Source organism: Bactrocera neohumeralis, chromosome 6, assembly GCF_024586455.1.
Source record: "Bactrocera neohumeralis isolate Rockhampton chromosome 6, APGP_CSIRO_Bneo_wtdbg2-racon-allhic-juicebox.fasta_v2, whole genome shotgun sequence".
Classification (NCBI taxonomy): domain Eukaryota; kingdom Metazoa; phylum Arthropoda; class Insecta; order Diptera; family Tephritidae; genus Bactrocera; species Bactrocera neohumeralis.
The window spans coordinates 47,506,730-47,531,696 of NC_065923.1; the positions used below are offsets into that span (position 1 = coordinate 47,506,730).

A 24,967-nucleotide genomic window follows, 5' to 3' on the forward strand; every position below is an offset into this window, starting at 1 on the left:
ACAATAAATTATGTGCGCATGCGCCACACAACTTTATAAGCAAAGTAAGTTTGTTTTAAATACTCAAAGTTATGCACAAGCCAAAGGCAAAAGTGTCAGCAATAATGCTTACTTCAACTGCACTACGAAAGCATACTAATTTTATTTTTCACAACAACAAACCCACAATCATATGTACATACATATGTAAGTGTGTAAGCACATGGCGAGTTGCAGGCGAATTCACTTTTATTGGCTGTAAAACATTAAAATGCTAAGCCATTATGACAACTTAATTCTGCATTGACCAAAAGTAATTGAAAATGTTTGGTAAATATGTACAAATGTACATACATACACATGTAAATTGAACAGCTGAAACACACAGGCACACGCATGCAGTAAAGGCAACTGGCATTTAAAACAGTATGCAAAAACAATTTAAAAAAAAAATCAAAACAAAGTGAAATGTCTTCTTGACCGCCTGCCATTAGCAGTGTACGCAGCTTAAATGTCAGTGCGGCAGGCTAGGCCATGAAGAAAGTCGAAATGTATTTTCTTTTACGCGTGCATTCCAACGAGTCCGCTAACAAGCATTTCTACATTTTATTTGTGTTTGTGTAATAAAAATTCACATTTTTCAATCGCTGCGATTACCGGCCGCTTGACCCGCTTCGACACGCCTATTTAAAGCTTAAGTAGGCAAATATTCGTTACTCGTTTAAAAAGAAATGTGGAAATTCATAAGCGGCATGCAAATTTCAAATTAACTGTCATTTTCGCCGGCTGTGACTTCGCGCAATGTGTCAACAAGCGTTTGACTGATTGTCATGTTTGCTTTGCGTCGCTAGCAGCTCGGTTAATTTCTTTTCTTTGTGCGCTTTTTTCCAATTCCATTTGTTTGTGCAATATGTTTGTTTGTTTACTCGTTGTTTTTTGTTTTTTTTTCGCTATTTGTCTGCCTGTCAATTGTGCGCTTTCGTTATACTCGCATCGATAAGTGGGTAGAGTCACATGCGCGAGTGTTCACAAGTCAGTTTGTTGTTGCAAATTATTTCTTCTTATTTCTTGTTATTTATGTCGTTTTATTTATGTCAAAATTTTCGTGCTTCATTCCACTTTATAAAAATCATTCAGCAAACTTGTTAATTATTTATGTAAATTTTGTTCTTCTTCGCAATTTATTATTCATTTTTTTGCTCTCGCGTGTATTAATGCTGCTGATAGCGATCGCTCATTGATCACATGTGCATATGCGTTCCAACAACAAACTTGAATAGTGGAAAAATTAATATATAATTTCACATTTGCTTTATAGTTAACGAAACGTGAAGAAATGCCGGGGTCAGAAGTGAAATTTTGTAGATAGAAATTATTATTTTTCCAGCAGAGAAATTAGTTCAAGTGATAAAATAATTGAGCGAAGAATGCATGAAAATTGTTGAATATTAAAAAAAAATACAAAACGTTGGATGGGAAAATAACAGGGAATATAAAACGATGGAGGTGAAAGCAATAAGAAATGAAAGAAGTTATCCCCGTTCCAATGACAGTCGGGTCTACGTTACCGGAACAGATCGGGATCGGGATGTATAGTCACTGGAAATTACTTTAAATTTAATAGAGTCAAGCAGAGTACGTTTAACAAAAGCAAATATAGAATCTTCCAGACGAGAACTCATAAGTATTCATTAACATTGAATGCACTTATTGACATTCGACGGGCGAGCCACAGGCAGCCAATCAGCCAAGCACTTAATTCATTACCAAAATGGCCAGCGGCGTATGCGATTTCACTGCAATAGAGTAATTAAATACGAATTTGCGGATCGCGTAGAACAAAAACAATACATAAAATCCACACAAAAGAACAAAACCATAAAATATGTGTGTCCACTTCAGAGCCAGCCGGCAAAGTACGGAAATTAAACAGTCTAGACGAGCGATGCCTTATGGAGGCATGATGGAAATGTATGTGACGCACGACACGCAGTGACACAAACCAGCTCGACAGTGAAAACACGGAAGTAAACAACCCTCGAATGCCGGCAGACGTACACAGCGGTAGGGACAGTGTGCGGATGGTAACACACCGAGACCGTGAAGCACAGAGCACAATGAAAAGGTTAGCCATTTGCAAGCATATGAGCACGTCAGGTAACGAGATGACCAGCTGTACTGAAACAACGCCAGTTAGGAGCGAAATGCGGGCAATGATATAGGGATGAGTAACGTTCTTATTTGTTGAGGGTAGTTTATTACCACAGATCACGAAGCATTCGAAAGAGGTGTCTGGCGTGTGTGCTGCGCAAAAATCATTGCAATATTTTAAACGAAATCGATAGGTGCAATAAATTAAATATATACTGATGAAGTAAAAACTTTACGGCACCTACGAAAAAATTTCACTACCTGAGTCGTATTGGAGTTGAAATTGGACATAAAGAATGGAAAGTTATGCGAACGTTTAACGCGAAATTATTAATAAAACACACGTGTTTTTTACTCTCATGTAGCAAAAGGAAGCACAAATATGGCCAAGAACGCGAGCCAACGGCGACTGATACAAGCATGAAACGCAGCTGAGAGAGACACTAATGTACACAACTCATGGCTCAACGAAATTTGCATGAGAGCCGTAGAACCAGTTTAGCGACAAATGAAGCAAGCTTAAAGGCAATGAAATATTTTGATGAATATGATATACATACATACATACGTACATATTTGTAACATATTGGAAAAGAACCACAAGTTGAGCTCAAAAAGAAAGAACTTACTCGGCTTATAAGAATTCTAAAAAAATGACTTGCTTTTAGTACATTAATATCTGCAAAGTTCGACCCACGGCCAAAATTTATACTAACATTATCATGAAGAACATAAAAGAGAGCTGCCAATCAGTAATAGCTTTGTTATTTTTTAGCCATAGGTTTAGGTGTTAAATTTGAACCCAATATATTTACATATTAACTTTATTCTATATTTTTATGTACATCCCCCTTCTTCGAAAAATTATGTTTATTTTTTCATTCCACCTTTGCAATTTTTTTTTTAATTTTTTTTTATTCTCACTTTTCCTGGTTGTCGCATTTAAAAAGAACCGAAGTTCTGAATATGCCGCCATGTAAGTAGATACACCACACTTCATAGCGGCGTCTCATCATTTGTAAGTCATTAACGTTGGCTGTCGCCACAATGGGTTAATAACACATTTGTTTGTCTCATATTTTAGTTGGTCTTATTGAACAACATTTATTTTAATTTTGCTTTAGTTAATTATTTCACGTAGTTACTGGAATGTGGTAAACACGATTACATAATCCAGGCTTTATATAACACACCAGGATATGTAAATGCATTCAAGTACGTTCGGATAAAAAAGAAAGAAGCCTAGTTTTCAAACTGTATCATTCTGCACAAATAAATAATGTTTCTATACAAAGACAACCAGTCTTAGTTCGTCAATCTTTATGACACCTGTGTGCTATAGCGATCCGATTTGAAAAATTCCTTTAGCACAACTGGTTATACTAGCAGGTTTATTAGAATCTTTTCTGTTGTGTAATCTATTAAATATTTAAAAACCAACCTCTTCATATACAATAATTTAAAATTATGCAATATAATTTTGTAAATTTATTTCACTTCACTTTTTCGTTACTCACCCAAAGTTGCGTTCCCCAACTCATCTTGTTGGCGCTTTCTGCTTGTTCGTCCGCCAGTTTTGCGTTTATTTTATTTAAGCCAGATAATAAATCCACAAAAAATACCTTTCGTATCCAACAATTTGCTGTTGTTTTTATTTATAATACTCGCTCCTAAACACTATGGATGTACATATGTTTACTGGTCCTGAGAGCTAAAAATATTAATTGTTGTCTGCTCTAGTGCTGTTAGTGGGTTAGAACACAGCCGCCGACAGTAACAGCAGGCGGTTTGAAAAGTTACTTCTAATTCACGAAAATTGCTATATTAAAACGAAAATATTAAAGTAATTAATTTACCAAAGCTATAAAAAAAATAAATGAAAAGTCGTATGTTTGTACGTTTAAACGCGAGACGTTGGAACGCGAGCAACGTGCAAAGAGCGGCGAGCAGGTAGAACGCATAGACGCGATGCAGGTAAGACCGGAAAGAAAATATGTAAAGTAAACTGGTAATAAAGCCGAAACTGAGTTTCAATTCTGGAATTGCTTCACACGCTCACAAATGTGGTGGTTTTATGCTTGTTTCTACTATTCGCTTTGCGGGCACAACAACTTCCACTACTGCTCGCGTTGTTATTTTCATACATATGTATGTATGTATGTATGTATATGCAGCAATATTTCTGCTTGTTGTTGACTTTTCCTGCACTTATAAAGTTGCGATCATTAAATAAAAGTATACAGAAATAGTTTAGGGAAGCAAGCGCAGTGATAAATATAGTTCACAAAACGTAAGAGCTGTAATAACCGACAACTAACTCCATTAAAAGCGACTCGACTTAAATAATATACATACATACGTAGAATGTACGATGTGTGTATGTAAAAAATTCTGAGATGTAGGAAGAAAAATGTGTTTAACTTCACAATAGTACGAAATTTTTCCACGAAGTTAGCTTAAAGGCGAACTTTTAATTCAATTTTTTTAACTTATCTACTAGAGATATTCGTTTCATAACAATCTTTACACTTTTCACTATAAATTTGGCATTTTACACGAGAATTTTTCAAACACTGACGTTTTTATTTAATGAAAACAAACGAGAATTCCACTTTATGACTTTTGTTGCATATATTCAAATATTTTACTTTGTTATAAACATTCACACAGCATATTTGAGTTAGCTTAGCCAGAATACAAACAAGAATTTCTAATATTCAATTTTAAGCATGACACTTGGCAAAACGCTGGAGAAGTTGCATATAAAATTCACAAGATTTCGATCTTCACGAATTCAACACAATAAGCTCTATTATTTAATGAGCGTATTCTGCAAACGAATACAAAAATTGATGGGTTCAGAAAATTTCGCACATTTGCATGGAACTGCAATCGACAATTCTCTTTTCGTTATTTTTATGCTTTTTATTGTATTTACTTCTCATTCGTTGATTCCCACAGATTCTTTACTTCACACCACCGTTCGCAGGTGTGCAATTGTATATGTATATGCGTGTGATTCACCCGTCTTCTAAGATTTTTCATGAATTGTACCACAGCTACTCTGCTTTTTATAATTATTTCCCATCCTCAAAGCCACCGCCCTTATTGGTTGGCACTTGAAACTCACAATTTTTTACAGAAAATTTTGTTAAGCACTATAGATTTTCGCATCCAATAACTTTATCCATGGAAATTTTTTCACCAATCACTTAAAACACAACAACAATAACGCGGCGTTGCAAACGACTTGCCGCAGCTAACACCCCGTTTACCTGCAAATTCACTCGAAAACTGACTCGTTCTTGGTTATCAGGTTTTCGTGAACACTGGCAGTGCCAGTGCGGCCAAGCCAACAAACGCAATTAGGGTTGCATTTTGGGTGTGATTCGAATTGAAAATGTATTTGGTTTATAATAAAGTATTTTGAGATAGACAAATTCCATGCTGTAAAGTCCAATTAGAACCCGGGTTTTCATATTGAATACCTTGAGTATATATCAATTATTAACAATAACAAGTAAGGAAGGGCTAAGTTCGGGTGTCACCGAACATTTTATACTCTCGCATGGTAAAGTGATAATCGAGATTTCATAATACGTCATTTACATATTTTTCAAATACCGTATTTTTGTAAAGTTTTATTCCGCTATCATCATTGGTTCCTAATGTTTATACTCGTATTATGCAAAGAAGGCATCAGATGGAATTCAAAATAGCTTTATATTGGAAGAAGGCGTGGTTGTGAACCGATTTCACCCATATTTTGTACATGTCATCAGGATGTTAACAAAATATTATATACCGAATTTCATTGAAATCGGTCTAGTAGCTCCTGAGATATGGTTCTTGGTCCATAAGTGGGCGACGCCACACCCATTTTCAATTTTTAAAAAAAGCCTGGGTGCAGCTTCCTTCTGCCACTTCTTCTGTAAAATTTAGTGTTTCTGACGTTTTTTGTTAGTCGGTTAACGCACTTCTAGTGATTTTCAACATAACCTTTGTATGGGAGGTGGGCGTGGTTATTATCTGATTTCTTCCATTTTTGAACTGTATATGGAAATGCCTGAAGGAAACGATGATATAGAGTTTGGTTGACATAGCTATAGTAGTTTCCGAGATATGTACAAAAAACTTAGTAGGGGGCGGGGCCACGCCCACTTTTCCAAACCAATTGCGTCAAAATATGCCCCTCCCTAATGCGATCCTTTGTGCCAAATTTCACTTTAATATCTTTATTTATGGCTTAGTTATGACACTTTATAGGTTTTCGGTTTCCGCCATTTTGTGGGCGTGGCAGTAGGCCGATTTTGCCCATCTTCGAACTTGACCTTCTTATGGAGCGAAGGAATACGTGTACCAAGTTTCATCATGATATCTCAATTTTTACTCAAGTTACAGCTTGCACGGACGGACGGACGGACAGACGGACGGATGGACACACAGACATCCCGATTTCAACTCTACTCGTCGCCCTGATCACTTTGGTATATATAACCCTATATCTGACTCTTTTAGTTTTAGGACTTACAAACAACCGTTATGTGAACAAAACTATAATACTCTCGTTAGCAACATTGTTGCGAGAGTATAAAAAAGCTGAATCTTCGTAGAAGGTGGTGTTAACCCAAATTTTGTCTGATTAACGTTTTTGATGCATTTTTGTTTTGTTAGATTTTGAAGTTTTTCAACAAACACTCCTAAATACCGAAATACATTTTTGCAATTTATTTCACAAACAGCAATGTCAATTACATTGCCTTTCGTCGTGTTATAGGTTTAATTTTATATAAAAGATTTAGAAATCGTACTTTTAGAAATATTTAATCGAAGAATTTTATAAATCTCTGTTCTTCTTCGAATTCCGAAATGATATCTGGCACCAACTATCTACTCGGTGCCTTTCTTTAAGATTAAGAGAATATTTTCATATACAACAACAATGACAACCATAATTAGCATATGCTCCTCCAGAATTTACTCAGAATTTGGAATAATGTATTTGAAACAAATTCCCATAAACCCTTTTAAAAAGCGCATCACACTACTTAGTGTATGCATTAATGAGTTTATGTTTTTTTTTATTTTTATTTTGACTTAAAATAGTTATTGCAATTATCTATATTTTCGTTTCTTCTCTCAACGGCTTTCTCAATTTCGTTTGTATCCATACACGATACATTTTCAGCATGCGTCCACGATTTACTTGCAGTCGTCGATCCACAACACTTTGCTCCTCAACAAATCCAGCTTTACAGAATAGATCTCTCACCTCTTCTTGTGTGAAAAAGTATACCATTGTCCCGTCACCGCGCACATAAAAATTATCTTCCAAACATTTGCCACTTTTGAAACGCAGCTGCGCCATGTCATAGCGACCGTAGTCACGGAAGAGTACCAAACCACCTGGACGTAAGTAACGAAAACAATTGGCAGCAACACGACTCATTTTTGTGGGTTCAATAGCCGAGAGTACGAATATTAGCACAATTATATCCAATGAATTTTCAGCAAATGGCACTGACCAATCTTCAAGTGTCGCATCCATGACAAAGACTTCACAACGTTTTGGGTCGTATTCCTTGTTCTCACGCAATATTTCGATTGCTCGCGCGGAAAAGTCACAACCATAAACTTTTAAATTCGGCTCCTGACTATACTTCAAAATCGGTAGAATAGTGTTTCCAACTCCACAGCCTAATTCAAATATGCTGCGTGGCTCTTGTACTGCATCTACTGACGGTGCAGCAAGTTCAGTAAATTCTGTAAAAAGCCAATGTCGATCTTTAAAAAATCGATTCTGATGTACACCATAAAAAGAGTCCCAAAATTTATCAGCATCGTTCTGAAACTTTTCTTTGTCTTCAGCGTTCATTTTCTGTGTTGAGTTCTTAGACACCGCCGCAAGCGCTTCTTGCTCTTGGTCGGCATCCCATTCAACGTTATCCCTGCAATTGTGCGCAAAGCCAAAACAAGTGTTATAATTAGTATTTAATAACATTAATACAATACCAAGCATTAAATTCAAAAGTGTCACGTGGATCTTTTAAAATTCGACCGCCAAGTGCTGGTTTCTTGCGATAACGTGTGTGCTCCCAACTTGAGAGCAAACGCAAATTTGTCAATATCCTCGTATATTTACCAAGCATTGTGTTTAAAGACATCATTGTCATCGGTTAGGAAACGATTTCCAAATTTCGGACGCTTCTCCTCGACGGTTTCAGTCAGCTCCGCAGGATTTGCCTCATTTCCAAATTCACTCATGTCAAAATATTTAAGATCGTATATTTTGCATATGTTTACTTTTCGGTTTTGAACTGCTTCTTCTTACAAACGCGGTATTCAATGTGGACAGAGAACGTATATAAGTTACAGAGAACGCTTATAATATTATAATATTATTATAACGTTTTATTATAAACGTTCTCTGTATATAAGTTACGCTCTCTGCTATGGTTACAAAATTTGAGTATTCCCAATGAATAATAAAAAATTATAGCTGGCAATTTAGAGCCAAATAATATGCTTTAGTCTTAAAAAATAACATTTCGCAAAAATGTTATAGAATTTTTATGGAATAATATAGCTTAGAGTTTGGTTTCATTATTTATTGTATAAAATTATGATATTTGTCTTAATTGTGAATTGAAAAATTTTCAAATTTTGGTAACTCTAAAATGTGAAGACAGTAACGAAACGGAACTGCTGTTTGCTTTGATTCAAATAATTCTACGAGTTTTTTTTGCGAAAATAGTATTTTCCGAATCAAAAATAATATAAAATTATATACATATATTTGGACATCTACGTAAGTGGGCGTAATTAAAGAGATTTGCTTTTGGCGTAGATAAACCTAAAAATTGAAAGAGAGCTGAAACTTTGTTTACATTTTTTGTGATTTTAACCGCTCACTTGTACTACCTGCTGCTTGCAGACCTTGTCCGCCATTTTATCAGTTTAGATTATGTTGATGCAGTTCATATACGTGTTTAAAGGATAACAAAATCACAGGCTTAGATTAGTCTTGTATTTGACACGCTTGAATACACATACATTTGATTTTTGTAGTTAAAGGTAAGTTTGAAAAAAGGATAAACAAGTGCAAATATTTTAGTGATTGGTTTTCGTTTTTCTTTAGCTGGTTGAAAATACTATGGCTATATCAACAACAACAATATTAGATCTCAACGACGAATGCTTAACAGCTATCTTCGAACAACTAAAGGGAATGAGGGCGAAGCGGAATTTTTCACGTGCCTGCGACAGATTTGCAAAAATTTATTGTAACTACTATATACATCAATTAATTGTCGAAGATTGTGAAGCGTATTTTTTCGATAGTCGTTTAGTCACAAAATTTGGCCATTTAATCGGAACTCATATGTTCCCAATGCCGAATCTTAAAAGCATTAAATTCGATGATACATTTGCGCTGTTCTTCACCGAAAGATTCTTTCGGGCGCTCAAACGAGATCATCAAACTATAGAAAGCGTGGAGCTGCACGGCTTCGCAGATAAAGACTTACAAAACCTGTTGCCTTTGCCCAACCTAAAGCGTCTACATTTAAACTTCAGTCACGTAACTGGTAAAGTGTTCGAATTAATTTATTTATGGAAAGATTTATTTAAAATAATACTCTCTTCATTTTGCAGGCAGCTACATAGACCAAATGAGTAACCTCAAGGAATTAATTATCGATAATGTACACGATTTCGAATCCAGACATTTGGTTAGCATTCTTAAGCGAAATAAGTTACAAAAACTGGTGGTACGCGCTTGTCCCTATGTGTTCGCCAAAATTGATGCTTTGGAGATGGCACAAAATTTAAATTATTTACAAGAATTAGAAGCGAACTGGCATGAAATACGCAAATGGCAATCAATAGGCGACCTGCCGTGCCTAAAAGTGTTAATTATCAATAAATTCAAAACATTACAATGTCGCAGGTGTCGCAAAATCGAACGTGGCGATGCCATGCTACCCGCCACTGGCTACTATTATGGCATATGTGAGTGCGGCTTGTATGAGGCGAGAGAGTTATTCAAAGGCTTACGTAAAAAGCATATTTTGGAAAAATTAATTTTTCTCGGCTCACGCATAACAACCAGGGATCTCACCTTCATATCGAAATTAACCAGCTTAAAGACACTTTACATGGGCGTAGATAATGTGCCGCTCTACGTTTCGATAGCGATGTTTAATCGTTTAAGCGAGCTGGAAGAAATAGATATAGGTTATTCGTGGAAATTGCCAATCGAAGCTTTGGACTTTTTGATGAAGTGCCAAAAACTGAAATATGTAAATTTTGGCAATTCGCAAGGTTTCCCTGAACAATTTATTTTGGAGGCAATCGAAGTGATTAAGCGTAGAGAAGTGCCACCTGTCAAACCGGTAAGGTTGCAGTTCATGAATCCGGACTTTTCTACAGAATTCCTCGAGGTTAGTTCATTATTGAATTTGTGTTGAAAAATATTTGCTTAACAAATAACTTATTTTAGGATGAACGTGTGATAGCAGCCAAACCTTTCCTGCAAATTGAGCATTTCCAGACGGTAGAAATGACAAGACGCCTCTACAATTACATATATTATTTTTGATGGACTTTTGTTAAACACAGCGTGATCGTTAGTATTACCGTTAGCTTGATTTATGTAAGCGCCACATAGCATAGGAAATATACATACATATATTGAATTATTTAACTTATTTATGTACATAACTAATTTGCAGTATGTTTTTTATTGCTTTCCAAATTCTTTCGTGCCATGTAAATAATATTTTGAATATTTTGATCTCAATAAACATTTTTTTGTAGCAAGCTTAAAAATAATTTTTTTTTTATTATACATTTTATTTAATTATTATTTTTTTATTTTACATTTTATTTATTTTTTTATTTTTATTTTTTTTATCTCGCACATGTAACTCGTACATATGTATGTATGTATATATGTATGTATGTGCATACATATAGTGCCATATGAGCCACGGCATGCTTATTCTGTGGCTTCTTTTAATAACTCGTACATATTTAGCTAAAAATAGGATTCTCGGATGTGATTCTTCGAATACAAATTTCTTTTTTTTTTCAACTATAAAACGCAATTTCATTCATGAGCGTGTACAACAAACATATGTATGCGCATTATATGGCACTCTAAGTCTCCAAAGGTCTCCGGGAAAGTTTTTGAAAAGCGCCTGCGCAAAACGGAAGTCTTTGAAAGGATAAGAAATAGCTGACGTATGGTGGAATAGTAGTTAGCGGTCTCATTTTGACGCACGTTCTTGATGCTCGACCCAGTGGGGACAAGAAAAATTCCAACACATTTCGTAGTTGCGTACTTTCGAATATTCATCATACGAGCGCCGAGGAGCTGTAGCCGAGCTTTGAAAAAATTTTCGCAGTTGGCTAAATATTACCGTAAGTGAAAAAGTGCTCAACGCATGAAAATATAGGAATATTAAATAATTATTACCAATTCAAGTGCAAACGCAGTGAATTTGTTGTAAAAAGCCAAATTAATATTTTTCGAATAGTTTAAGAAATTTAAGCTTTATTGTGCAAAATTGCGTTTTTGCCTAACTGCCTTTGGCGAAATATTGAAGTGCTGAACCAAGTGTCACAAATGTGATGATGTGAAAATTTTCATTGATTTTTCTGCCACCGCAAGTTTTGGGCTTTCCTAGTATTAAGCGCTTAAAAAACTAAAACATTTGAGCTAAATGTTGTTTGCGTAGCTAAAATATAATTTCTCAACTTTTTTCCAAACAAATTTCTTACAATAACATAATTGCTTTAATATTTAATAATATTTTGCTAATTTGCTTTGCGCTTAAATTAGAACAACAAAAAAATCGCATTGTAAATTCTTAAAAATTCATTTCAACTATTTTCTTTATCTCACAACTAAAAAATGCCAACATTGCAGTGTCAGATTTCGCAATTTGAGCTCGAAATAAGCTACAACAGCTAGCGAAAAGGCACACAAACGTACACTTTTGGCGAGTCATCGAGTAAAAGGCAGGCGTGCAATAATAACAACAACAACAACAGACAGCAATTACGCATAGTCTCTATTGCTTTCGAAGTTCGAATGCATAAAGCTTGTTAATTTCGAAAACAACCCCCGACAGCCAAGTCCAACACATACGGCACGCAATCAAAAATCTAAAACAACAGCGTAAATTAGCGCCCACCACCCACACACACACCACCTACCGTTGCCTACCGTTGCTGTGAGTGGTGAGTAAGAAACGTCAGTGGCCAGCCACACTGTCACCGTGCTTCCACTTTACAGCCAGTTGAACTCAACGTTGTGCATTTTGTTTCTCTCCCATCTGCTTGTGTCACAGTCACAGTTACAGTCGCCGTCAGTGCTAGGGTACCTACATAATTGGCAGCAATTTTGTAGACAAAAGCGTTTGCGGTTTATCCAGAACACCTTGCCGCACCCTATCGCCCACTCGCCTAGCACAGCAGCCGTTAGTCGAAATCAGTAGCAGTAGCAGCAGCAGCAGCAGCGGTAGCGCCAGCGCCAGCAACTGATATTCCATTTCTCTCAGTGCTCAGTGCTTTTAGTCCAGCAGTCGCAGCGCAAAGTATCGAAACAGCGCGAGTAACATGTAAGTAGCTGTCATTATTGATTTTACAAATTCCAACTTATATTTTTGTTTAATGTGCGCTTTTGCTTTTCTTTTAATTTTTGGTAATTATGGCTCTTAATTTTTATTGACATGCATATTGTTCGGGTGAATTTGTCTGCACGAAATTCTGCAAATGATGATTAATGCCAATTGTGTTGGTGAAAGCGCTGCGTGTGCAAGTGACCAAACAATTCACGCTGCTACAAAAACAAATACAAGATGGTCGACGGCAAGCGAGCCCTTCAGGCGTACCGTTAGCCAACATGACACGCGTTACACAAACATGTTTGAACATGTGTATGAATGTTTGCCCAATGGTGTAGGAAAATCTCCATTTGCGAGTAACTCACGTGAACGCTGATGAGTTTGCTATCAATTTAGTCCTTTACACACAAACATTTAATTGATTTAGCAAAAAATTACTATTATTTTTGAATGCGTGTGGCGTGAATAATTGCGAATTAGTCATTTAAATTAAAAAATATCAAAACGCAGTGTTAAAAATTAAACAGCGTTATACAACACCGGAAATCAGCTGATGATGCTTTCTTCGGAAAGGAACTGTGGAAAATAAATTTAATAGAAATAGATTTTATTAAAACTAGGTACATACATACATATGTATATAAGTACTTACATTTACACGTCTTTCGCAAATATTTAGTAGTGCCTTAAAGATAAGCTCCAATGCAAGCATACTACTTATGTAAGTATGTATGCAAATTGTGGCAAAAAAGTACCCGAAAATTGTAAAGAAAACGCAAAGAATTTAATTATTCAAAGTAATCCTCCTCCAAAACTGGTGAATACGGTGCTTGATCTATCGTATTCATTGCGCTTTTCGCTTTGAGGGGGGAGCCTGATTTAGAAGCTTCAAAAAATCGATTTTTTTTTGCTTAAATCTCTTTAAAAATAATCTAATACCATGTTCAGACCGACACTTAATCACACGATTTCGGCTGTTGAATGGATTATCCCACTAATTTTAAAAATTTATCAAGATTTCGCCATACAAAAATGACAGTTCCAAATCACCTCATTGAAATGATTTGAAATTGATCCACGCTAAATGTCTCTGTGCGACTGTGATTTTGCGCAATTTACTTGTCAGCACTCGCAGTCTGTTACATTATCACAGCTGATTTAGACACTACAAAGGGAAAAAAAAGTAAACAAACAAATTTTTTTTAAAGCATTGAATCTATTTTCATCTGAAAATCGACTTAACAAATGAAAAAATGCATCCATTATTTCTATTATATGGAAAATATTAAAAAAAACCGTATTTTTATTTCAAAATACTATATGACAATCTTTTCTTTTGATAAATATTAAGCGATGTGAATTCTTGATTAACAATAACAGCTGTTTTCTGATCTTTTTAACGGCAGTGAGAACACTGTTGGGTTATGAAATGCTTAAATATAATCTTTTAAATTTTCGGTCTGAACATGGTATAAGAATATGTTCCCAAAGTTTTAGATGGGAATTTGAAATAAGTATTTTCGAAGCTAGAAGGAAAATAGTGACCGAGCGTCTAGTAGATATATGAGTACATTGGGCAGAAAGCGAAAACTTTGACGCGCGATTTCTCGGTTTTTCATTTTTACGATTTTTCTTAATTGGCGGGCAGGATAGAAAAAAACTAAACGTCGTATGGAATTGGGGCAAAGTTTATTATCTTTGGCATTAAATTATCTTCTATTTAAACTAAAAAAACTAAGAAAAGTCAAGTTTGAACACATTTTTAAACAACATAAAGTCGAATTTTTTTGGTCAAAAACCACTTTTTTCAATTTGTAAAAAATTTCTAAAATTTTACACTTTTTTCCAGATTTTTTTAGTTTAACTAGAAGATAAATTATTAAAAAATATGAATCTCTTTGAATTTTTTGTTTTCGATAGAAATTGCGACCTGCATCCTGCCCGCCGTCCGACAAATGCACATGCGAGATGCATCGGGCAAATGCTTCCCAAAGGCAGCATATCAAAGATTTCGTATCCAAAAAATTTGTGAATGATCTTTAAATATATAACTATAAACCCTAGAAATTTTGCTTTAAGCACTTATTTCTTTCCTTCCCAAAAAAAATCCTCAACAAAATCGATTTTTTGAAGCCTCTAAAGCAGGCTCCCCCCTTAAATTCGGTTACAAAAGTACTCTTTTTGAAAAAAAAAATCAGCTTATTTGGGACAAGTCGAGCAAGAACGCGTTTCATGCCCAAAATATCCACTAAAATCATTCGAACGGACTCGCGAGAGAGGTCGAGATCTCGTGCCATCTCTCTAACAGTTGTCTGACGATTTTCAAGCACCATATTCTTCATCTTTTGTATATTTTCAGCAGTTTAAGGAGTGGAAGGCCGTCCAGAACGAGGCATGTCCTCAACGATCTCTAGACCGTCTTTGAAAGCTTTGTACCACTCGCAGGCTTGTATTTTCGATAAAACTGAATCAACTTAAGCCTTTTCCAACATTTGCAATGATTCCGCACACGAAATTTGGTTAGAAATACAAATTTTGAAACAAATTCTTTTTCGATCGTTTTTCATTTTTACCCATTTTAAAAATCGCAACACACTACTGAGGTGTACCGACTTAAGCAGCTGCTGTAAACAAACTGGTTCACAGATCGCGCTCACATTTGGCGCAGTATTTAACGACAGTGCTACCAACTTACCAAAATGCATGTTTTTGAAATATTATTTACCTGAAGAACTTAATTAAAATTTCCGGGTGCATTTTTGTTCCAATGTATAACGACGGCGGCGGTCTTCAGTGCTTTTTTTGGTTTCAGCTCAGTTCTCGGGCACCATTCGTATATGTAGGTCGCCTTTTACGTTTCGGGATGAGGGAACAAAAACAAATATTAATCACCGAAAAACGTTGTATTGTTTTTCAAAATATTGATTAAGATCTATATATGCATATTTGCAAGTGTTTGAACCAAATGTCGAAGCACTTGTTCTACTCTGATTGAGGTATCTCCAAAACATGTCTCCTGAATGCATCAACAGCCTCTTCAGGTGTTGAAAAACGTTGACCCCTTAGTTTATTTTTTCTAAAGTAATACTCATCAAATCGATTTTTTGAGTTTCTCAAAAATTCCGTTGTTTCAGTCAAAGTGTGAAAGCTCGAATTGTCGGGGTGAAGAGTTATCCGTGTTCGGTGTTGCATTTGTGATATATTTGCGACAAGTCCAGTTTTTCCACAAAAACATGTAACTATTTGCTTGAAAGCGCTTCGTGCCCGAACAATTTTTGGATTTGGCTTATTTTGAAACGCCCATACAGCTGACCGCTGTTTACTTCGGGCTCATACGTATAAATTCGTATTTTTTAACATTTCTCTCGACCAAACGAGAAGAGTCTTTTAGAGCGATCAACAAATTGCGAGGGATCCCACTAATGCCTACAGTTGTCTCAATCTCATGGTAGGTCACATGACGTTCTCGCAATATCAGTTTACGCACATCATCAATAGTTTCCGGAACAAAAACTTATAGTGGACGACCTTCAAGAAATTCGTCTTGGTGATCTACAACCTCGATTGGATTCGATCGACCCATCTATAAATACTGTTCTTTAATGGAGCTTTATCGCCAAAAAGTGAAATAAGTTCGCCGAAGAACTCTTGCTGACTTAATCCATGTAGAAAGTTGTAAAAAATAATCGCGCGAAAATGTTCGCGACTGAATTCTATTTTTTTGTCCGAGATGAATATTTGAATTTACTGTAAACAACATAAATATTCTTCGTGTGTCAAAAATTTCTGACCACATATAATATAAAAAGTGTCAAACTTTAGGATAAAGTTTTGAGTCGCTAGATTACAAGCCTGGGGTTGACAAATCTCGAAATATTAAAAGCCTAAGTATTGTGGGACAGTTTCGATGATGTAGGGTCCTCAGTTACGTTGTCAAGCATGGCTTTTGGTTCGAGTTTCATAAAGCGATTTTGAGATCCTCTGCTATCTCTCTGCTGCCAACGCGGCGATTTTCAAGCACTGATTCTTTAACTTTGTCGATGTTATCGTCATTAACAGCGGTGGATGGACGACTCGCATGAAGCAAGTTTTCGATGACTTCACATATTCAACATAATTGTTTTTTTTTGCTATATTTTATCAGCTTGAGGAAGATTATACATTTTCTATGCTTTAACCGAAAATGGAGTTATAAATCTTCATCGAAAATTCAACCTTAAATACACACTTTACAAGGTTTGGTAGCAATCGTTGACTGTTATCAACTTTTTTGTTTTGTTTACGTATACTTTCTATTTACCGAGCATATTTTTTGTTGACAAAAAAAGACAAAGACTATGGAATACAGACAATCTTCACTTTCTACCTGCAATATACATATGTATGTAGGTACAAGCTAGTGTTCAAGAGTTATTAACGATTTCACAGATTGTGTAGGGATAAACAAGGGAACACATAAGGAACAAAATCTGTGTGTCTCTTTTATTTTGCTACGAAGAAAGTGTGCACAGAATATCACTTACGAATGACAGAACAGTAGAAGAATTCCAGGTTTCAATATTCACTTTAATGGCACTATAGTTTTTTATTAACCTAAGAATGAAATAAAATTTTAATTTTTATAAAACGAGAGAGAGTAAATACCAAATTTCTTTTTCTAAGTCTAAAAGTTACGGTATTTATTAATAATTTTTGCCTTTCTACTTGCATTAATTCTGTATATAGATTTATTTCGAGGTTACCTACTTTTTTAAAGAAAAAACACAGCAACTTTAAATTTAGTTTAGAGTGTTTATTATCATTCGAAGAACATTTTTTGGCAATTATTTTTTGAAGATCTCTTTTTGGCCGCGGCTACGTCTCAGATGGTTCATCCAAGTCCAATTTTCGATGACTCGTTCGAGCATTTCGGCTGGTAACTGGCGAATGACACGCCTGATGTTTTAACCAAATTCCTGAATCAAGGCGGGATTGTCCGCATTGACTTTAGACTTTGCATATCCCCATATGAAAAATATGCAAACCTAAGTGTTCTCTCAATAAATCCATTGATTGATGCAATGAGTTGGAAGTGGCGCCATATTGTTGATACCAAATGTCGCCAAGATCACGAGCTTCAATTTCAGACATCAAATAGCCGGTTATCATGTCGCGATAACGGTCGATATTGACGGTTACGTTCTAAACAGTATCATTTTTGAAGAAATATGGACCGTTTATTTGACCGGCTTACAAAACACACCATACTGTTGTTTTTTCTATATGAAATGGCAGCTCTTGAATCTCTTCAGGTTGCTCTTCGTCCCAAATGCCATTTTTTTGCTTTCTACGTTTGCTTATTTACATATCCTTTGAGCCAGAAATCATCGCTGAAAAAAATTTGACTCGAAAACATCGGATCTTCTTGGAACTTATCAAGAGCCCATAGAGCGAGCGATGTTGCTTGGAAGATCAAGTGGTTTCAATTCTTGCACAAGCTGTATTTAGTACGCTTTCAATTTAAGATCTCGACGTAAAATGCGCCAAGTCGTTCCATACATCAGTCCGAGTTGCTGCGAACAGCTCCACTTTTTTCGTGTAAACTCTCAACTACGGCAACTATATTTTCTTCACTGCGTGCTGGACTTGGTCTATTCGGTCGAATATTATTCAATTATTAACGCTGGGACTCTAGAGATGAGTGATGGTGTTGCGAAGAGTACGCCCAGTAAGCCGATTATTAAAAATAAAAAAAAAAATCCTCTACTTGGATCACCCGTTATATTCTCCTTCTCAGCTTATACCTTTGAAAGTTGTATTAGTTCAATACCAATTTCCTTATGCCGCTACAACAGCTGTTTTGCACTGAATATACACACATACATATATTCCAGTTACTAAGTGCCTATAGTAGGTATACATTATATACATATACATATATGTATGTATATATTACATATAACAGTAATAGTCTGCAGTAGCTTCGCGATAACAGGAAAACAATTGATGAGACCGCCAAGAGACTGCGTTCATTAATTAATAATTATGTGCCAAGTTACAGTTGGCCATATTGTGGCGCCCTAATGCGGTTAGCATCGTTGAGGGAGAATGAGTTCGTTCCACTTATCAATTTGTTGGCGCCTTTAATTGCGCGACAGTGGCAAATACTTCCTTTTTTTCGTTCAATAAATGCCTGCTGCTTTGACTCACGTTGGCACACTTCAGCATTTCTTTTCCGCAATATTTTCACACTCGCATAAATATATTTGCATTTACACGAACTTGGCAATGGGTACAATTGGTCTATTGATTTTTAGTAAGTGCGTAAATGAAGGAGTGATTTGTAATAAAATATGAAGTAGATTGCATTACTCAGACTTTTCGAAATCATATTTATATTTATTACTTATTTTCTAAGCGAGCTTTTTCGTTATATAACCCAGGGGATTGTACACTATCTAAATCCGGTTTTCTCTAAGACAAACACAGAGAAAATGTTAACTTACAGAACCCCTATATTATTACAATTAATTTTTTTATCCCCAGGGCCAAAGTCCCAAAGCACAAAACGTTAGCAAAGAAAACGTATTCCAAGGGGGAGAAAGGGATGATATATGGTAGTATAACGTATGATGCGAACCTAAGGCGATTTGCCAAGAAAAACTTCGTAGGAAACCGCAGTATAATTTTTTTTTAAATCTTCAGACTACAAAACGTTAACGCACTAAGATAACAGGTCAATTGAAATGTCCCCGACCTATCATAGTAAAACACATTTTTTGTGTTTTCGTTTTTTTATTCAACATAGTTCCCTTCAGGCCAACGATTATAGCGGTCCTCCAACTTTTCGATACAATTTTTGTAGTACTATTTGTCCTTTGCTTCAAAATATGCCTCTGTTTCGGCGATCACCTATTCATTCGACGAAAACTTCTTCCCAGCGAGCAATCTTTTGAGATCTGAGAATAGAAAATAGTCGCCTGGGACCAGATCTGTAGTATGTGGAAGCACAATTCATGAACTTTTGCAATCGTGACACGATACATTGTCAGCAACACCACTACTTTTTTCTACAAATGCGGTTATTTTTCGGCGATATCGTCTTTCAAATGGTACAAAAAATCGATGTAATAGTCGCTGTTGATGGTCCTTCCTTTTGCAAAGTAGTTCAGACGCCATAATCCTGCAGCCGTACGCTTAATTACGCTTGAACATCTCCAAACACTGCTCCGAACCATTAACATGTCGTTATTTTTGGTCAAAAGTGAGCGCTCGTGACACCCACTTTCTACAGAGTCTTCTCACACCAAAATATTCGTCAATGCTATGATACACTCGTTCAATTCATATCTTTAAAGTACCTACTATCCCGAGTAACTTCACTTTACGGTCATCCAAAATTATTTGGTGCATTTTTTGGTGCTTTTGTCGGTAACAACCACTTTTGGACGTCCACAGCGTTCAACGTATTCGATGTCCATTTCACCACGTGTAAACCAATCTCTGATGGTTGATTTTTCTAGAACAGTGTCCGGAAACTCGTCATCAAGCCAAGTTTTGCTTCAACTGTATTTTTTCCTTTAAAAAAGCAATATTTTATCAACACACGAAATTCCTTTTTATCCATTTTTGCACATTAACAAAAGTTTCTTCACTCAAAATGATATAATTCACAAGCTAATAAGCCGACAGCTGTTAAATTTATACACGCGACTTATAAAGGTTAGGGCTAACCAAAAATCATATGGATTTAATTATAGAAACGTAATCTATGTGTCAGACCGGAGGCTTTTAAATTACCTGTTATGAGTTACAGGGTCCGGCACTGGAACTCGAATTAAATAAATTCGGTTTGGAAAATTATTTTTATTTATTTTAAATTACAAAATGTGTGAAAATAATCACATATTCAGGACCAATTCACTTTTTCTCGATATGACCAACTTTTGCCTTAACTATGGCCTTGAGACGGTCAAAAAACGAATAAGCCCAGAGAGAATAATCCATTGAATTCGCATCTGGTGAATTCGAGAGCCATTGTATGGTCGTAATGAAGTTCGGAACGTTGTTTTTCAGCCATTCTTGGTTCACTCGCGCTTTGTGAGACGGTGCTGAGTCTTGTTGAAACGTCCATGGTTTGCTACCGAAATGTTTGTTTGCCCACTGCTTCAAAGCAGCCTCCAGAACACTTTCGCGATAATATGTCGCATTTACTTTAATGCCAGGCTCGATGAAAACAATTGGAGAGCGCCCATCTGCGGTGACAGCGGCCCAAACCATTATTTGTGGCGGGTGCTGCCTCCTGGTGACCAACCGATGACTTAGATTCTCGTATGAACGGTCGGTCAAGTAAACCCTATCGTTTTGAGAGTTTACGATTTGCTCAATTGGAACAATTTTTTCGTCAGTAAACACAATGTTCGGAATTTGACCGCTTTCGGCAAAGCGAAGCAATTGCTTCGCTCTCTCAAGTCTTACTTGTTGCTGCTTCGGTGTGAGATCATGGGCCTTTGGAACTTGTAAGGCTTGACCTTGAGCTCATTTTTCAATATGATTGGCACTTCGTCGTGGATTTCGCTCAAGTCGCTTCTTCACTTTCGGAACCATCTCACGTGTCGTTGCAGTCTTTTGATGATCACCTCCATGGCGTTTGAATTCCATCACTGATCACTTTTTTTGCGTTTTTTTTTTGGCAAAACGCTTTTGAACACTTGAGAACAATACTCCGAACTGTCATTCAGCAAATTTATAAATAGCTGATTCCAGTGCGACAGCTGCGCGAACGGTCTGAAGTTGTTTACACGAGTGCCGGAACCTGTAGTTTGAATTAAAAAATGCATTTAAACGCAGTATACTTCGAATATCATCTTAGTATAATTAAAAATTATAAAAATACTTTTTTGTGGCTTCGATGTGCCTTCTATAGACAATTTTATGACTTCGACATATTTTTTACCACGAATACTGCCATAAAAGCCAACAGTTCAGAAGTAACCTCAAAGTCTTATAGTATAGTAGTTCTTCATTTGTCGCATAATATCAATAAGCATAACAAAAATTTACCAGTTTATCAGGTTATTTAGGTGAGAAGAGAAGTTGAGTTTTCTCAACATCAATTTGATCAGATTTGTCATACCGGTTTCCAGTTGATTTCTAATCTGTTGATGGTAGCTTCCATGTATTCCAATTTTTTATATTTATATGCCCTCCATTGTAGCTGAGTGCATAGTCGCACATTCTTCCATACAGAAATGCTACGTAGGTTCAACAAAGAATACTAGAATATGGACTATGTACGATATTCCGTTAAAACTGGTCGTTTTAAAACCGAAAATATGTTACCGTAATTTCCATTTCCGGTTTACAACTTCCTGTTTGGCTTTCAAATATATTTAATATCGGAAATATTGTTCCATTAGTTTATTACCGGCCCATTTCTCATTTCATGTTTGTTCAAACCGGAAACATTGTACTGTAATTTTACTTCCGTTTTCCTTTTTTTGCCTTAAAACCGGAAATATGGTATCATTAACTTATTTCCGGTGTCTACCACCATCCGATCTCAATTGTTTCCGCTTCCGTGCCGTTTTCGTTTCCTCTTGGATTTTTAAAACATGATACTGTTATTTAATTTATTTATAGCCAGTCGTTTCTTCTTTTTGCTTTTTGGCGCCAATTCGAGATACCAAGTGCAGCCTGTTCCTTATTCACCTGATCTCTTCAATGCAGTTTAGGTTATCCTTTTCCTTTGCTTCCACGGGAGGGTACTAAATACTAAACCTTCAAAGCTGGAGTGTTATCTTCCATCCAACATTACCTGTCCAGCATAGCCGCTGTCTCTGAATTCGCTGGACTATGTCAATGTCGCCGTATATCTCGTACAGTTCATCGCTCCATCGTATGCCCTACTCGTCGTTGCCGATGCGCAAAGCACCAAGGAAATCTTCCGCAAAACTTTTCTTTCGAAATCTCTTAAGGCCGACTCAACAGATGATATCATATACGCGAACTAGTCTCTCAATTTTTAAGATATCGATCTGAACTTTTGCGCACGTCTTTTTCTCTTTGCTCACTTATTGGGCCCGCCGAGAGCATATACAGCTAGCTGCCATACAAACTGAACATCGGAATGAAGTGCTTGTATCGGAAACTTTTTCATTTTATGTGGTATATTCAAGAAATTTGACACAGATTATTGTCCAAGACGGTAAAACAATCTCTGAAGAAATTGTTCAGATTGAGTCACTATAGCATATAGCTGCCACACAAACTGATCTATCAAAATTCTTGTAAGAAATACTTTTGAAAGGTATTATACATAGCTTCGATGAAATCGAAGGTTAGGTTTTTTCTTGTTTTTATTGATCTTTTGCTCGAGTGCATATGTAGACGATAACTGGATAATGATCAAGTAAAGCATTCAGAAGAAATATTAATGCTGATCTGAAAAAAATAAATATTTTAATTGATGATGATTAGAGAACCCCAAACGTGGGATGAAACATTGCCGATCTTCCCACTTCTCTCACTGTTCGCTGAGAACACCAGCAACCGGTGAAGAAATCGATAAAAACCATGACTTTACAACACATCCATCTCCATTATCTATTAAAAATATGCCATAAACAAGAAAGCCATAAAATGAATGACCACTTTATTAAATTTAATTTAATTTCAAGCTAATCGGTTTCATTTAAAACTTCTCTGCGAAAATGGGCAAGAAAGATAAGAAGAAGGAAGAGTAAGTAATTTTGAAAACTGAAAAATAATAGCGTTGGGTATTGCTAAATCATTTGGGCAACTTTTAGATGAACTTTTGTAATTTTGAGGTTAGAAGTTGTTGTTACACACTAATTAATATATACATACACACTACACATACATGTACAGATGCACTTAACAAGTTTGAAGCTGTGTAAATAATTTTTATATAAATTTGTTATTTTTGAATTATTTCATTTATTGTATTTTGTCCAAAATAATTTCTCTTAATATTTATACTTGGCCATAAAACTTGTTGATTATATAACTATATTATGTAAACAGCGGAATAATTCACAATCGATTTAAAATTTGCGTTTCTTAGGGCGGAACCAGCACCAGCAGCCGATGCACCACCAGCTGATACTGCCGCAGGTGAGGGCGGTGATGGTGAGATTGTCGGCGGACCGCGCAATCCTCAACAGATTGCAGCACAAAAACGGTTACAGCAGACGCAGGCACAAGTCGATGAGGTGAGTATGTGTATGTGTGAAGTTGTTGAGCTCAAATCGAACCAGTATATAGCCGGTAACGATCTGTTATGTACAGTAAGACTCCGCTAGTAGCTTAAGATACGTTGTTCAATCAAAGTAAGGCTACCAAAGGCTAACTTAACATGTGAATAATGGGATTAGGGAAAGATAAATAGAAAATTAGTTAGGTATTAAATTATTTATTGAAGATTATATCTTTCATATGTTGGCCGCGGCTACGTCTCAGATGGTCCATCCGTTGAGTCCAATTTTCGATGACTCGTTCCAGCATTTCGACTGGTTACTGGCGAATGACACGTGTGATGTTTTGCACCATAGACTTTAGACTTTACATATCCTCACAGGAAAGAGCCTAACAGTGTGATATCACACCATCTTCGTGGCCAATCGACCGGCACAAAATGTGAAATTATCTGCACACCGAATGATTGACTCGATGTAATGAAAGTGATGCCGTCTTGTCGAAACCAAATGTCGCCGAGATCACGAACTTCAATTTCAATCATCAAATAGTCGGTTATCATTGTCCGTTAAGTTCTCACCGGTATCATTAAAAAAAAATATGGACCAAACCGTTGTGTTTTCTGGATGAAATGACAGCTCTTAAATCTCTTCAGGTTACTCTTCGTCCCAAATGCGGCAATTTTTCTTGTTTACATATCCTTTGAGCCAGAAATGGGCTTCAGCTTGTGAAAATCGAGCGCCTCAGTTTTTGCACAAGCTATATTTTTCAATTTAAGATTTCGATGTAAAATACGCCCGGTCGTTCTATACATCAGTCCGAGTTACTGCGAACGGCGCCGAATCGACTCTCTACGGTCTTCGTGTACACTCTCAACTACGGCTGCTATATTTTCTTCATTGAAACGTGAATTTTCTTAATAAAGTTGAATATCAATTGGAAATTGCTATTTCTTGAACTATTTCTTCGACGACTTCCACATTTACTTCATCTAAACCGGTTTGTTTTGT

The 24,967-nt window shown here is 36.2% G+C and overlaps 4 protein-coding genes across 18 annotated transcripts in view; 2 read left to right on the plus strand and 2 right to left on the minus strand.

Annotated features, from left to right (window-relative positions):
• LOC126762574 (formin-binding protein 1-like) overlaps positions 1–5,406 on the minus strand; it is a 166,169-nt gene extending 160,763 nt beyond the window's left edge. For all 10 annotated transcript variants that reach the window (XM_050479436.1, XM_050479433.1, XM_050479435.1 and 7 more), the window contains exons 1-2: positions 5,261–5,406; positions 3,648–3,949 (exon numbers count right to left, since the gene is read on the minus strand). In XM_050479436.1, the coding sequence (XP_050335393.1) occupies positions 3,648–3,671 (24 nt within the window). In that variant the 5' untranslated portion in view covers positions 3,672–3,949; positions 5,261–5,406. The remainder of the gene's footprint in view (positions 1–3,647; positions 3,950–5,260) is intronic.
• A 1,776-nt stretch (positions 5,407–7,182) lies between these two features.
• Positions 7,183–8,430, minus strand: LOC126762605 (methyltransferase-like protein). Of its 2 annotated transcripts, none has more exons than XM_050479480.1 (2): positions 8,273–8,430; positions 7,183–8,078 (listed from the first exon to the last, which is right to left on the minus strand). In XM_050479480.1, the coding sequence occupies exons 1-2, from the start codon at positions 8,392–8,394 to the stop codon at positions 7,250–7,252; spliced, it is 951 nt and encodes a 316-aa protein (XP_050335437.1). In that variant the 5' UTR covers positions 8,395–8,430; the 3' UTR covers positions 7,183–7,249. The 2 variants fall into 2 exon arrangements, with proteins under 2 accessions (XP_050335437.1, XP_050335436.1); XM_050479479.1 differs by having other exon boundaries at positions 8,143–8,366.
• Positions 8,431–9,282: 852 nt separating this feature from the next.
• LOC126762585 (uncharacterized) lies at positions 9,283–10,887 on the plus strand. The gene is made up of 3 exons (XM_050479451.1): positions 9,283–9,716; positions 9,784–10,571; positions 10,631–10,887. The coding sequence occupies exons 1-3, from the start codon at positions 9,284–9,286 to the stop codon at positions 10,727–10,729; spliced, it is 1,320 nt and encodes a 439-aa protein (XP_050335408.1). The 5' UTR covers position 9,283; the 3' UTR covers positions 10,730–10,887.
• Positions 10,888–11,437: 550 nt separating this feature from the next.
• Positions 11,438–24,967, plus strand: part of LOC126762615 (neuronal synaptobrevin) — a 32,164-nt gene continuing 18,634 nt past the window's right edge. For 2 of the 5 annotated variants that reach the window (XR_007667487.1, XM_050479489.1), the window contains exons 1-5: positions 11,438–11,553; positions 12,062–12,375; positions 12,486–12,755; positions 23,420–23,481; positions 23,827–23,974. Coding sequence is in view for 4 of the 5 variants with exons in the window: in XM_050479489.1 (XP_050335446.1) it covers positions 23,453–23,481; positions 23,827–23,974 (177 nt within the window). In the remaining variant the exon portion in view is untranslated. The other 3 variants (XM_050479491.1, XM_050479490.1, XM_050479492.1) reach the window with 3 other exon arrangements.